The 14253-nt window shown below is 45.7% G+C and overlaps 3 protein-coding genes across 4 annotated transcripts in view; 2 read left to right on the forward strand and 1 right to left on the reverse strand.

The window, feature by feature from the left end:
• The window catches only part of LOC137416569 (parathyroid hormone/parathyroid hormone-related peptide receptor-like), a 34076-nt gene extending 29148 nt beyond the window's left edge, over nt 1–4928 (forward strand). The window contains exons 8-12 of the mRNA XM_078766435.1: nt 490–556; nt 661–755; nt 885–1026; nt 4128–4169; nt 4342–4928. Coding sequence (XP_078622561.1) covers nt 490–556; nt 661–755; nt 885–1026; nt 4128–4169; nt 4342–4656 — 661 coding nt within the window. The 3' untranslated portion in view covers nt 4657–4928. The remainder of the gene's footprint in view (nt 1–489; nt 557–660; nt 756–884; nt 1027–4127; nt 4170–4341) is intronic.
• The window catches only part of LOC137438259 (ankyrin repeat and MYND domain-containing protein 2), an 821307-nt gene that overhangs the window by 57062 nt on the left and 749992 nt on the right, over nt 1–14253 (forward strand). The window lies entirely within an intron of this gene.
• TMIE (transmembrane inner ear) overlaps nt 10271–14253 on the reverse strand; it is a 28299-nt gene continuing 24316 nt past the window's right edge. Inside the window, exons 3-4 of the mRNA XM_068099585.2 lie at nt 12911–13057; nt 10271–12772 (exon numbers count right to left, since the gene is read on the reverse strand). Of these exons, the coding sequence (XP_067955686.1) occupies nt 12729–12772; nt 12911–13057 (191 nt within the window). The 3' untranslated portion in view covers nt 10271–12728. The remainder of the gene's footprint in view (nt 12773–12910; nt 13058–14253) is intronic.

The raw sequence follows: 14253 nt of genomic DNA on the forward strand, positions 1-14253 counted from the left end.
GTTTCCCTATTTAGTGACAATGTGCAAGTGGTCTTCAAATTTCAAGTCAATCGGATGAAAATGGAGGATTTTAGAAATTTAGCAAAGTTGGTGACCGTTGGCCTATGTTGACCTTTTGACCTATTGACCCCAAAAACAATAGGCTTCTGGCATTTGACCAACTCTAGCACTTGGTGAAGTTTGGTGAAGATCGGTTGAAAATTGTGACCTGTAGGCCGGTGACAAACTAACAGAGTCACAAACACAACCGACCGATATACTTGAAAAATCTTGGATTTTGCAAGTAATAAATAACATTATATATTTCCTTGTTGTGTATTGAAATATTATATTATATATTTTCTTGTGTTGTCAATTTTCTTGTCATTATATATTTTCCTTGTCAAAAACGATTGAACTGTTGAGCGTCTCGTTCATATAACCTTTTGAATGTTTTTCGTATATCAATAAGTGTCACGTTCAGGTGTATTCCTCTAACCACATTGTCAGGTGCTGGGACACGAGCGCCGGACATCTCAAATGGATATATCAATTTCCCATCTTGTCCACTGTTCTGGTGAGGGCTGCTTTTTATGGCGTTCGCTTTCCGACATGAGAGCACAGAGTTTGCAAGCAGAAATATGCCGTACCACGTACACCTTTGTTGCCCCTTTCCCGCAGGTGAACTTTTTCCTCTTTGTGCACATTGTGCGAGTGCTGGCGAGGAAATTGCGCGAGGGGCACAGCACACAAAATGCCGGACGACAGCAATACCGGTCAGTGCGTCGTCAGAATTTGATGACATTAACGTTACAATGAGTAATTCTCTAAAAACGGTGTATATTTGGTATTGAAAAGCACGAGAATATGCCTCGAGTTGGTAACAATGAGGGTGTGGATGACAGAAAGCTGGTGCGTTCGATGCTCGTTCTCATGCCTCTGTTTGGAGTACATTCCGTCGTTTTCATGGCCATGCCCTACACCACACGTTCCGACCTGCCATGGCTACTGCAAATGCACTATGAGATGTTCTTCAACTCATTTCAGGTAAAACTGTTTTTTGTCAGTCTTTTTCAATTATTTATGTCATCTGGGTCTTTGGGCTATTTTGGGTCCTCGAGGTCTTTTAGAACTTCAGTGTCTTTAAGGGTCTTCAGGGTCTTTTGGGTTTTTAAGGGTCTTTGGGGTCTTTTGAGCCCTCTTGGTTTTTAATTGTATTTGGGGTCTTTTGGGATTTCGGGGTCTTTAACGGTCTTTGGTTTCTTCTGGGTCTTTGGAGTTTTTTTGGGGTCTTCTGGGTCTTTGGAGTTTTTTTGGGCCTTCTCTGAGTCTTTGGGGTATTTTGGGTCTTTTGGGTCTATTGGGTTATTTTGGGTCTTTAAGGGTCTTTAGGGGTCTTAAGGGGAATTAAAGGGTCTTTAAAGGTCTAAGGGGTCTCACCAGTCCAAAGGGTCTACAGGTATATTCCAACAGTACGTAATTAATAGACAGGATGCAACCAACATTCAAACCGTACATAATTAATAGATATGTAGTCACACAGCTTCACTGCCTCACGTCTTCACTGACCCTGTTTTCGGTTTTATATACAGACTTGGCATTTAATATGGAATATTTTTTTGTGGGGGTGAACTTCCTTTTCAAGATGTCTTAGAACCAAAAGTTCATTGGAATTATGTTGAAATTATTCTAGATTTTGTTAATTTGGTCATTCTAGGTAAAGAAACAAAAACCACATTTGACATTACGAAACAAATAAATTGATCCTTTGACCAATTGACCGGACCAAGTGGTCGATCCTTGAAAGTGATGTAAAGTGATATCGAACTCAATTCATGGACAGTACTGTGTTAAACTTCTGTACGTTTTCCAGGAGTATCTCTTTATTTTGCACACTAGCCAATTTTTTTTTAAACAAAAACAAAAGTTAAATTACGACTGGGATTACGGACAGTAAAATTACAGTTCAGTACTTCGTGTAACCCCCACGAGCATTCAGTAGAGCACGTACACGTCGAGGCATGCTGTTCACGAGATTTGCCAAGGTTTGGACAGGAATCGCTTGCCATGCAGTGACAATAGTCTGCTGCAATTCACGCACAGAGGTCGGCTGCTGGTCCAAGTGGTCGATTTGATGCGTTAATTCTGCCCACAAGTTCTCTATCGGATTCATATCCGGGGACATGGCAGGCCACTCCATATGCTCTACACCACGGTCAGCAAGAAAGTGTTGGATCATGCGAGCGCGATGAGGCCGTGCATTGTCATCTTGGTAGACAAAGTTTCCTCGAAAGGCTGTACGAGCAAATGGAAGCAATGTTTCTTCCAGAATGGCCCTGTACTTTAACTGGTTCAGGTTTCCATTCAGAACAACCAGGTCAGTTTTGCCCCCTGCATGAAAAGCAGCCCAAACGGTCACCCCACCACCTCCAGCTTGGACTCTTGGCACTACACAATCTTTGTTGAAGGCTTCATGCACTTGTCTGCGCACTCGGACGCGGCCATCTTGACGATAGACCAGAAATCTAGACTCGTCGCTGAAGATCACGTGATTCCAATGTCCTGGCTGCCATTGACGGTGCTCTCTGGCCCACTGCAATCGGCGCTGGCGGTGTTGTCTGGTCAGGCGTGGCTTTCTCAGGGGACGCCTGCCACGATAGCCTGCTTGAACCAGTCGTTGGTTGACTAGCCTTCTGGATCCAGGCACATTTGTCAGTTGCTGCCACTCAGCCCTAAGCCGATTAGCTGACTTGGTACGGCCATTGCGGGCTAACCGGTGCAGCTGGCGATCATCCCTCCTTGTGGTTCTGCGGGGACGTCCTGACCTCGGTATTGGAGTAGGGACACCTCTGAGCATTTCGTTTCAGGATCTTTGACACCTGACCTTGAGTGATGCCATACTGCCGATCAATAGCACGCTGTTTCATGCCGTAATTTCGTAAAGCCACCACTCCATGACAAACAGCATTGTCGAGTTGACGGACCATCTCCAGAGGAAGCGGCAATAACTTTTGGAGACGTGCAGCAGTTGTTTTCCACTAATACAGAACGCAACAACCCTTGTATACCCGACTGTGAAGCCAATCATCAAATGCACCTGTCCGTACATTTTGCCACGCCACCTGTGATATAATCCTGTTGTTGACTTCTTGCTGCGACAGACAATCAGTGACATGGTTCTTTTAACAAATAAATCACCAAAGTGTAAAAGAAACTCACCAGATTGATATACTGGGTTAAGAAAGTAAACCCAAGTCAAGAAAAAAAAAATATTCCATATTAAATGCCAAGTCTGTATATTTGAAGAAGAAGATGTTTTGGCCTAATATAACACGAGTTCCCTTACAACTACCTTCAACTCAGGAAGAGGCCAATAGGCCCATCAATCCAAACGCTGCGATTGCCAACCTATGGTTGTTTGTCCATATTTTATCCTTTTAAAATGCTGAGCCTCAAGCAAGCAGCACACGTAACATTTGTCAAGTTTTGGTTTTAATCAGACGAGGTTTGAACCACCGACTACCCAGACTCAGATTTACATAGAGAGCTTTAGGGTCGTCCAGCCCCATCATGGCCTAAAAAAAAACACCTGTTCAGTCTTTCTGATGCACCAGCCAAATACAAGCACAGTTTTAATTGATTGTTTACAGTGGATTTCGGGGAGTTTGTACCAAAGCAAGACTACTCAATTATACGTCTTCTTACACCTGCAGACTTTCTTTGTGATAACCTGTTTAATCCTAAAATGACTAATTATTTATACTTGGTATTGACAATTAAATTATCAACTGTATAAACCATTAATCTGAAACCACAAACATTTTCACAAAGAAACCTTAATACAGGTGTTTTAGCCAATTACCTATGAAATACTCCTGTTCATTTAAAGCTTTCATTTTGCTTCATTCAGGCCTCCGCCCCCATCCTCCCTCCTTCCCAAAATTCCAGTCTGATTATTCTCCATTCCTGAATGTATCTAAACTTCCATAAGCTCAGGTACAAATCAGAAATACAACTTGAGTAAATATATTGATGTTGATTTTGAAAACCTCCGCTACCGGTACCCAATGATTGGTGCTTTGCAGATTAACCATCGTTCACTGACGACATACTCTGTCTGTTTGTTGTCCACCTGTTTACCTGTGCAGGGATTTTTGGTTGCCACCATTTACTGCTTCTGTAACGGCGAGGTGTGTTGGCGGGAATACACAGCTTCACTGGTTCTCTGTAACAGGAACCATGGCAAAGATTCATCACCACATCCTTTTGATCAATTACTGTGTGTTGAAACACCTGCACCAGTGCACCTATCTCATGGTCTTCCGCAACTTTACTTTATATTGCTGTGCTTTGCCACCCTAGGTTCAGGCGGAAGTGAAGAAAACCTGGAAACGCTGGAACCTGGGTGTGGACCTGAAGCGACAGGCTCGCGGTGCGAGTCTAGGCCTTAGTCCTGCACCCTCGGCCTCACAGGCCACGTCCAGCATCAGTACAAATGTTTCGAGCCGTGTTGGTGTTCTCCCACCTCCTGTTTGGTGCATCACACCCACCGCTGATACGACCATGACCACCAATGTCATGAAAACCCTCTCGAATCACCAAACGCTCACCAAACCCATCACCAGTACCTCGCAATTACCAGCAGAACATCGGTCTCAACCACTACCTCTGGCCTAGTCTAGGCTGAGGTTAAACGTACACACTGTTTCCCAACGAACACCACCCCGCGTCTTCCTCTTCTTCCTCATTTCCCTTTATTATGGGGTGAGGCCTAATGGCACCAGGCTGCTGCTGCCCCACCTTTTGTACAATACTCCTCCACTGCCCTCTATTCCCAGCCAACTCTCTCCACTCTCCCACCTCCCCCTGGATATTTGTATCACTCTTCACACAATCTTCCATCTCAGCCCGAGTCCCCTTCCGCTGATCATTAAATATATTGGAAGTAATATGCACCTGGCTTTAGTAGGATTTCTGTAAATGATGTGACAATATAGAGACAATGTGCAAGTGGAGGCCCCAGTCTTGTTTATTACAAGCAAAGGTATCCGGTGTTGCTGGGCAATGCCGGGTCCCCCCTCCCACTCCTACCTACCACCTCACCTCTACCCTCTGGACTTCCACTCCACTGCTTCCCCTCCCTCCTTCACCTCCACCTTTCCCCTCCCTCCTCCCACCTTTCCCCTCCCTCCTCCCACCTTTCCCCTCCCTCCTCTACCTTTTCCCTCCCTCCTCCACCTTTTCCCTACCTCCTCCCACCTCCACCTTTCCTCTCCCACCTCCCATCTCCACCTTCCCCTCCCTCCTCTACCTTTTCCCTCCCTCCTCCACCTTTTCCCTACCTCCTCCCATCTCCACCTTTCCTCTCCCACCTCCCATCTCCACCTTCCCCTCCCTCCTCCCATCTCCACCTTTCCCCTCCCACCTCCCATCTCCACCTTTCCCCTCCCTCCTCCCACCTTTCCCCTCCCTCCTCCCACCTTTCCCCTCCCTCCTCCCACCTTTCCCCTCCCTCCTCCACCTCCACCTTTCCCCTCCCTCCTCCCACCTTTCCCCTCCCTCCTCCACCTTTTTCCTCCATCCTCCACCTTCCCCTCCCTCCTCCCATCTCCACCTTTCCCCTCCCACCTCCCATCTCCACCTTTCCCCTCCCTCTTCCCATCTCAACCTTTCCTCTCCCACCTCCCATCTCCACCTTCCCCTCCCTCCTCCCATCTCCACCTTTCCCCTCCCACCTCCCATCTCCACCTTTCCCCTCCCTCGTCCCACCTCCACCTCCCTCGTCCCACCTCCACCTTCCCCTCCGTCCTCCCACCTTTCCCCTCCCACCTCCCATTTCCACCTTTCCCCTCCCTCATCCCACCTCCACCTTCCCCTCCCTCCTCCCACAAAGGTACCCAGTGTTGCCTGGGATCTAACGTACATCTATTGGATTACCACAATTAAGCACATATTTGGAGACAAACATTTTATTTATCAGGCTGCAAAATGTTGAACAGAAATATCAACAATACTGAACATATTTCTTTTATTGTTTTTGGGTTGAATGTTTTTCCATCAAGGGTCAGAACATGTACCTTGGTAAACAGGTATACGATTCAAAATCGCTTGTTTTAAAACTTTTGCAGGGTGTATATGTTATGGAGAAGTTAACTAAGGTGGTAACCGTTTTTCTACAAACTCTTCTTTCACCCTTGTAGTCCAGTCAATCTACGCCATTTTGGGGTCGAACCCACCACAAATTGCAATAGTAATGAAACATGCATTTTTCAATGTCAAATTTAGTGGAGAATGACATACTAAAAGTCAAGGAGAATCGGAGCATTGGAACATTTCCAATTTTTGCAATCTTTAAGAGAAGGTTTTAAGCGAAAATCTGCATAAAGTTTTCAGACCAAAAACTGTTTCCGTGCTAAATCCTTATGAGATCCTGCAATTTTATGTCCCTGAGGCCTGCAATGTAATGGCTTTATGTGAACAAGTTCATATCGTACTATATATACAAAAAAAATCGTTAAATAATATTGAAAATAATATTGAAAAAAAAAAAAAGTGTTTTATTTAATAATTGAATGAACTGCGATTCGAGCACCAACCTAAGAGCTTATTCTTCTTCTGGATCACTTTCTGGTTCTGACAAGGTCACATTAGAACAGTGAAGTCCTTTGCATTCACTGCATGCGTAAGAGCATTCCAGGCTGTACTTGCGACAGCTGCATCGTAGGGTGCTGCAGTCTGTTTTGCAGCCACAGTGGATGGCATCTAGAAGGTAATCTGGAGCAGGCTTCATCTCGGTCATCACGGGAACCATTCTCTCGTCACGGATAGCCCATCCCCAACCATTGGCATCCATGGCAACTCCTTGCCACTGCTGAACCTGAACATACACCCGTAGGCAATGTTGCTTTGCAGATGCTGATGTAGGGGGCAGGGTACGAGGCTCAACTCTGACAGTGCTTGTTGAAACTTTCTGGTGGAAGCGTTGAAGCCTCAGCATGTCCAGTGTTTCCCCGGGCTGGGCATTATACAAGCAAACCAGGGCATTCTCTCCAGCTGTCATGACATCCTCTTTTGACGCTCCAGGAGTGTTGAAGTTTGCCAAAAGCTCGGAGAAATACGCACTGGAGTTCAGCTTCTTCAAGGCTGTTGATTTGCCAATCGAGTAAATTCTTGACGTGGTATCACAACCCAGGAGTCCATGTGCAACAAGAAGCTTGTCACAAACATTGCGTCCAAGTGTCTTTTGCACTTGCTCGATATTCCAACATCTTGCTTGCCTCCTTGACGTCAGCTTAGGCTCAGGTCGGAAGAACAGGTTGTGAGATGTGGGCCCTGCACGACTGCAAAGGAGAACAAGAAGATCGGTGTCGTCGCCAACTATCACGGTGTCCTTGGTGTTTGCACATGCAATGGCTGTCTCCACTATGAGAACATCTGCATCTGCCCTGGCATGATGAACAGCGTTGTGCCGCCGTTGAAGGTCATCACTCAGTAGATTGATGAAACGTTGTTTATTTGTTTGGTTGGCAAGGAAGTCATCTTTCTTCATAGTACATACCATGTCCGTTGTGAAGTTGACAAGGGGACTGCTGTGAGATCGAACGCGCCTGCTGTGCGCTACATCTTTGGTGGAGGGTGCGCTCACATATCCATCGAACACTATGACAGCGTTACCATACCTGTCTCCAACATATCGCACGTAGTGACTGGCGATTCCTCCATATGTCTCGCCAGAATTCCAAGGAATTCTGTGTAGCAATGCCCCACCATCCAGAACATATTGCACATTCTGTGGCAGCACTGTGTTGCGAACGTCAAGGGGGAGTTGTTTCCAAATGGCTTCGGCTAGCGCTGGCTTGTCGGCCTCAAGCAGGATATCAGTGGTCTTAAACAGTGCTGGTGGGAAACTGCTTAGTTCGTACTTGAAGACATCTTTGAGGTCATCACAGCGTGATCCTGCCGTACTCAGACGTTGGAACAACAGTTGTGGATCTATCAGAACGGATTGTCTGCCAGTTTTCAATGATGAACGTGTGTCAAGAGTCACAACCTGATCTTTCTTCTTGAACGTGTGATCAAGAACCTTTTTGTCAAGCATTCCATCTGAGATCTTCCTGCCGACTGACGCTGCTTGGTCAGCATTGACCGAATCTCCAGCTGTGATGCCAGTGTCAATGCTTTGCAGAGTTGGATCGTTTCCAAAGGGATCCTTTGATGACAGGTAGCGAATAAGTTTGTGCGTGTCATCTGTGTCCCGTCCTTGTCGAGCTGCGCTTTGTTCTTTGTGCTGGTCACTGGTCCCATACTGCACTGATGTGTACTCTTGCAAAGCCATGTTGACCTCTGCACATATGGGGGTGGACAGCAGCCACGTGATCCTTTGCGGCTCGCTCATTCCACGACCCCTTGTTAGTCCCCCTGTGGTTTTCACACTTCTCATGAGCACTTGCTCGATCACAAGATCTGTGGACAAGCCGGCCCAGTACCGATCTGAACGCCGCACTACGTGAAATCCATTCTGGAACTGATGGTGGACCTCCGGATGCTGAATAGACAGTTGTGCCAGTCGCTGCAGGTAGATGTACACAGATGTTGTGTACAGATTGTGGCCTGCAGCTGCTAGGTAGGGCAACATGTCGTGCAAAGCGTGCACGTGCAGACGCCAGTCACCAGTGCGTTCCGACCTCAGGAATGTCCTCAGAATGTCTATCATGTCCATGTATTGCAGCCATAGCTGTGCTGTACGCAGATCCTTCTTCGATTGTCGAGCAACATTCATGATGTCACGAACAGAGTCCAGAACCGGGGCTGAAAGGATATCTTCAGTGCAACCCTCACCCTTCAACAATGAATCATACAGGTTTCGTAGCTCACACAGGTCAACTGGGCCAGCTCCCACACTTTGCGACCCTGACTCGGTATCACGCGGATCCATGGCTGCCTGTCCTGCCTCGGTATCATGCGGATCCATGGCTGCCTGTGCCTCATCTATGCTTTGCATTATCGCGTCTTCACTTGGTTCGTCATCTCCTGTAGTGCCCTGAGGGCCATCATCCTGAGCCTGCGAACAAGCAGGCACTAGCGTACCAAGTACCCTTTCTGCGAGGAGAGTGTTCAGTGCTGCATCAACCAAGAGATGACCACGGATAGCTCGGTCATATGCCTTGCCAGAGAGCATGTGCGTTACAGTGTTCTCAGCATACACCAGTTCCAGAACAGAGCGCAGTCCAGATCCTGACATGATATTTCCAATACTCCCCAAGAAGCTCATCAACGTGTGGAAGCCTCCCAAGCGCAGTACAACCTTACGCAAGTCACTGCCCTCCGGTTGGCTTTCGATGATGGTAAGCGCCTTCCACCAAAGTGGTTGGTCAAATGTGATGATGACCTTTGCGTTGTACTGTTTGGCGTGCTCACATAGAAATGTCAATGTTGAATAGATGCAAGTTGGATCACTGCTGTTCATGTCGATCATGGGAAGCAGAAAGATTGCAGACTGACCTGGATGTACACCAGAACGATGATCGTGGAGAAAAATGGTGGACGATAGAAAATTGGTATGATTTTTCAGAACACAAAGACAGGACGCATCAGTTCGGGCAGTTGAGGCGAGGCGAGGCAGGGATTATCTGGTTGAGGCTTCTGATTGGTTCTCAGCTGGATTGCACTATAGGCTATTCCGAATCTTTTGATACCACACTTTTTGAGATTGGTTATATAAAAGCGACCGTATCCAAGGTCCAAAGTCGTTGCTATGGAGATCATTGTTCGTGTAATTAAATTTTATTCACCTAATTAGGCTTTGTTCACCTAATTAGACTAGAGTAAAATCTAATTTGATATAAGAATATGATAGACCATTATATTAGCTTTCAAAATTCATTGATATGTATATTTTCGAAAAAATTCAATTTTATTGGGATAAAGCTACCTTAAATGTCAATTATCTCAATATATATACCTTTACATGTCAAATGTATTGTAAAACCAGGGCATAAGGCCTGTCTTACACTCTTAAACACTTACATTTCTGACATCTTTTGAGAATGTGAACGAAATAACAAATTAAGTGCATTATTTTGTGCCATTTTTATTAGCTTATTTTCGTGCATAACTGTCAAAAAGTGGTTGCTCGAAATGAATGTGTTCCAATGCCTCGTTATTCCTTGACTTTTACTATGTTATTACATGGGTCAAAAGAAGCAAAAATGCCAAGTTTCATTACTATTGCAATTTGTGGTGGGTATATTCGTAAAATGACCGGCCTATTGAGAGTTATGTCATTAGATGAGCAGTAACATTACCTTTAAATCGATGTATAGATTGTTTTTGTAGTATTTTCGGTTCTTGAATATTTAGCGATTAGCGCATTTGAGAGGTCACGTGCCTCCTTCACCGATCTTCGCCAATCTCTTAATTATCGGTTATTTTTCACACCTGACACCATATTTATCGTTCGGAGCTCACCATCTCACCAATTATATAGGTATTCGGGTTGAAATCCGAAAACATTTGGGCGTTTTAAAAAGCATTCATCTACCATTTATATGGATCTACTCTTGGAGATGGCGACAGGTGGCGGCTCGAAAATCACCGTGGGCATCGCTCCGACCTCATAAGTTGAAATCTACAGCACCTACAAAAAGGATGTTTGCAGCGATTTGTAGGTGTGAATATCAGGCATCCGATGATATAAGTGAGGGAAGTGAAAAAAGACATTTTGAGCATTTTATCGTACAGATACCAGTGCGGCCTGTTCCAAATCGAGGCATTGTTGAGCAGGCCAAAACAAAATGGCGGCTTAAGACCCCTGCAAGGTGGCAGCGGACTGAACAAGATGGCACATGGCTATCTTGGTAAAGGTTTAAAAAATTTTTTAATGATGTGCACCCGCAAAATTATGTTCAAAATGGATGTTTAAATTCACCCAATTACCCAGTTTTGATTCATGCACTCCCTTAGACTTTCCTTAGTAGGCGTGCAATGTCTTTGGCCGCTAGGTTTCATGGTTTTGGAGTTATGGACGAGTTATGTCTAAACTTGGTGGACGAGTTGGTTAGATGAGAAGAACAAGCCGATTCGATTTTGGTTCAGGTCCGAACTCAGATCCGGCCTATCATTGGGATACAAAACGTAAACTGTTCACCAGGCGGAGGTGTGCGCTCTACCGAGGTGTGCGCTCTACCGAGTGCCCTTCTAGTTTATAGATGTCACTACTGACAGGAGAGTTCATAAGTTGCACACTTACTCTGGTTTCAACTCCCAACAAAGTAGAGTCCATATACAACACGCAAACCTCCAAGAGAGTCATTGCATCCTAAAATATGCTGTTTACGGTAACGTTAAGCCGACTGTCTTGTCTGCTAGCCCTAACTTGTGGACACGAAATGTTCCATGATACCTTTTGACAATAGAGAGGCTTTGTGTGCCAGTATTCCATCCATATTCCAAATATTTGCCCTGGAATTCTGCTGGCAAAGTAATGGCAAACAACCCAGTGTATTTTTTGTCCAGGATACAGCATGCTGCCTCTTAAATTTAAGAATGGCTGGTGGGGGTGGAGGTTCAGAAATATACAACAACAACAACAGGCATTTTAAGGCCATTTTCCCTGCTAGAGTGGGGTTAGCCTTGCGGTCCCCATGACAATCTTCTCCATTTTGCCCTATTTTCTGCATCTCCCCTTGTTAACCCGCTTGCCCGCATTTCTTCTTCCACCATCTTTAGCCAAGTCTCAGATATATATTGACGTAAAAAATACAATCTTTACAAGCAAGATAATTTAAGTAAAGAAGGCCGACCTTAAGATAGTGCATCCCTAGTCTTTCCCTGTCCTGTAGTTCCTTCGCCCCTGTGTCGCCCGCCGCCCCCTACCCCCGAAACGGTCTTTTTCCAAAACTCCCTTCTTCCCTTCTTGTCTATTAGGAATTCCAGGTAAAATATCCTTCCGTTTATATTCCCCTCTTTCTACTTCAGTCTCTCTTTGCCTTCCTGTTCCCTTTCCTTTTGTCGTCCCTCTGTTTTGTTGAACCCCTTTATCTTTGTCTTTTGTAACTCCCTTGTCAGTCTCCCTGTTGTTTGGTTTGTCTCTTTCACCTCCTTCTCCAACATTCTCCCTGTCCCTTCTGCCACGTTTTTGGACGCCGGGGCTTGCAGGATTGCTCTCCGTCACGGGTGCCACAGCACCGTTTCCATCCACACTGGTATCGCCTGTTGTTACAGCACCTGATGGGATGGATGGGTGGGTGAAGTGAGACATATAAGCACGAAGGTGGAATATGTGGAGAGAAAACAAAGGCAGAATAACAAATTAGGTTTGAGAGTGACTAAAAGGAATCTCATGAAGTAGAAGAAAAAGAGTTGGATGACGAGACAAAGGTTTCATTCCCTTAGAGTTTAATCTCAAACGAGTCGAACTTAGTCAGGTTCCTGATTGTGTTAACAATTCGTCAAAGTCACTGCTACACAGAGCAGACGGTATAAGATCAACGCATGTGAGACTTGGTTACCAATGGCATACATTTCAGAGGTTAAAAATAACGGTGAAAAAAGTTTCCCAAGTAAAACAAAAAGGAACAGGCAAAGAGACTGAAGAACATCACTTTGAACATCCCAGGGAACGGAATGGCGTAACTTATGGGAAGTGCTCCTTAATGTAACCGGCTCGGTAACAGAATGCGGTCACGGAAAACCAGGAGCAACCCTGGAGGGAGACGGTTGTTGGGTGGTGGTGGCCACAAGCGCCTGTTCTATGACCGAACGTGTCCAGAAAGAGTCTGGAGCGGGACAGAATCTGGGAAGAAAGTGAAGAATAAAGAAGAAGAAAAAAAACCCAGACTTTTGCAGCAGAAACAGAAAGAAAAGACATGAAGAGCAAAGTGAAAAAGTCCAAGGCAAAAAATGAAAACTGTGGATGAATCAGGAATCGGACCTGGGGTGACGGTGATTGCACTGAGAGGTGGAACGCTCTCCAGACTACTCGCGTATTTCTTGGCAGCTTGACGTTGTTGGTATCTCGCTTCGATCTCCTTCTTGGTCCGTGGGATACGGCACTTGAACATGCAGCAAAGGGTTATGACTGCAGGAGCAAAAGCAGCCATGTTGGTTTGGTGACGCACGCAATCTCCTACCGCTAGTCCGTCACTCTAATTATGGGCAGAAATATTTGTTTTGGATCTCAGGTGGAGGCTCATGAAAATGACCATAACAACGAGTTGTTTTAAAACTGTAAACAAAACTGTAAAAACATACAAAAGGATAAAAAACATGAACATCAACAAAATCATTGATTTATTAACCCACGCGTACATGAAGCAAAAAGCGTGGTTAAGCAATTGGTCACTTCAATCTGTCTGTCTGTCCTTTTGTTCGTATACAAACGTCGGTTTATGATCGAGGAACAACTTTATTTGAATTTAATGTTTTATTTTGAACACGAATCATAAAAACTAACCTGCCATTTTATAATACTATTGCGGATCTCAGCGCCGGCCTTTTCCCCTTACCAAGGGGGGATTAGTCCCCTTGTCTTTGACTAGCCGACGGGACCCGGGACCGATGACGTCCTTCCCGGACAGCGTTAGATCGGGTTTTAGGACTAGGAATTCGCTATTACCTAAGTACTAACGCCACCCAGAAACGAGGAAATAAGCCTTGCCCGAATCACGGGTGTTGGTGGAAACGCCGAGCAGTAGCGAACCCGTGACCCGAGCCGTTAGCAATGACTAAACCCGATCCAAGCGGTTCGTAATCGTGCCACGCTTACCCAATGATGGAAATCACGGAAACGGTCGAAATGGAAGAAAGAAATAACACGATTTATTTACACTTTGTACAATAAGAAGAAGCAGAATACACAGTGCAGCCTTAAACAGTCTTAACTTATCTCTGGACAAACGGGCCCATCACACTCAGACACACTCACACGGGGTTGCAGACGAACAGGTCGATGGTCCAGGGATGGCGTCCAGGCAGCTTGCTCTCCGGGTCCCCAACTCGCACCGCGAAGTAGATGAACACAGCGGCCCAGAGCTCTCCACGTGTCGTTTGGCGTGCACGGGATTATCACAGGGCGAACGGTAGGGCTGGCTTTGGCGGTTACACTTGCAGCTCAGCTGCATACGTAATAAGCGAATAGTTCGTAATAGTTCAATAAACGCGAACAATGTGCTTCTCAATCAAGGCTCGAAACTCGTGTGCACGCAGGTCCTCTTAATGCAGTTTTCACACGAGTGCTCCGGATCAGTTCTCTCAATACCAGTGCTTCGAGTCCTT

Source organism: Myxine glutinosa, chromosome 12, assembly GCF_964187855.1.
Source record: "Myxine glutinosa chromosome 12, kmMyxGlut1.1, whole genome shotgun sequence".
NCBI classification, from domain to species: domain Eukaryota; kingdom Metazoa; phylum Chordata; class Myxini; order Myxiniformes; family Myxinidae; genus Myxine; species Myxine glutinosa.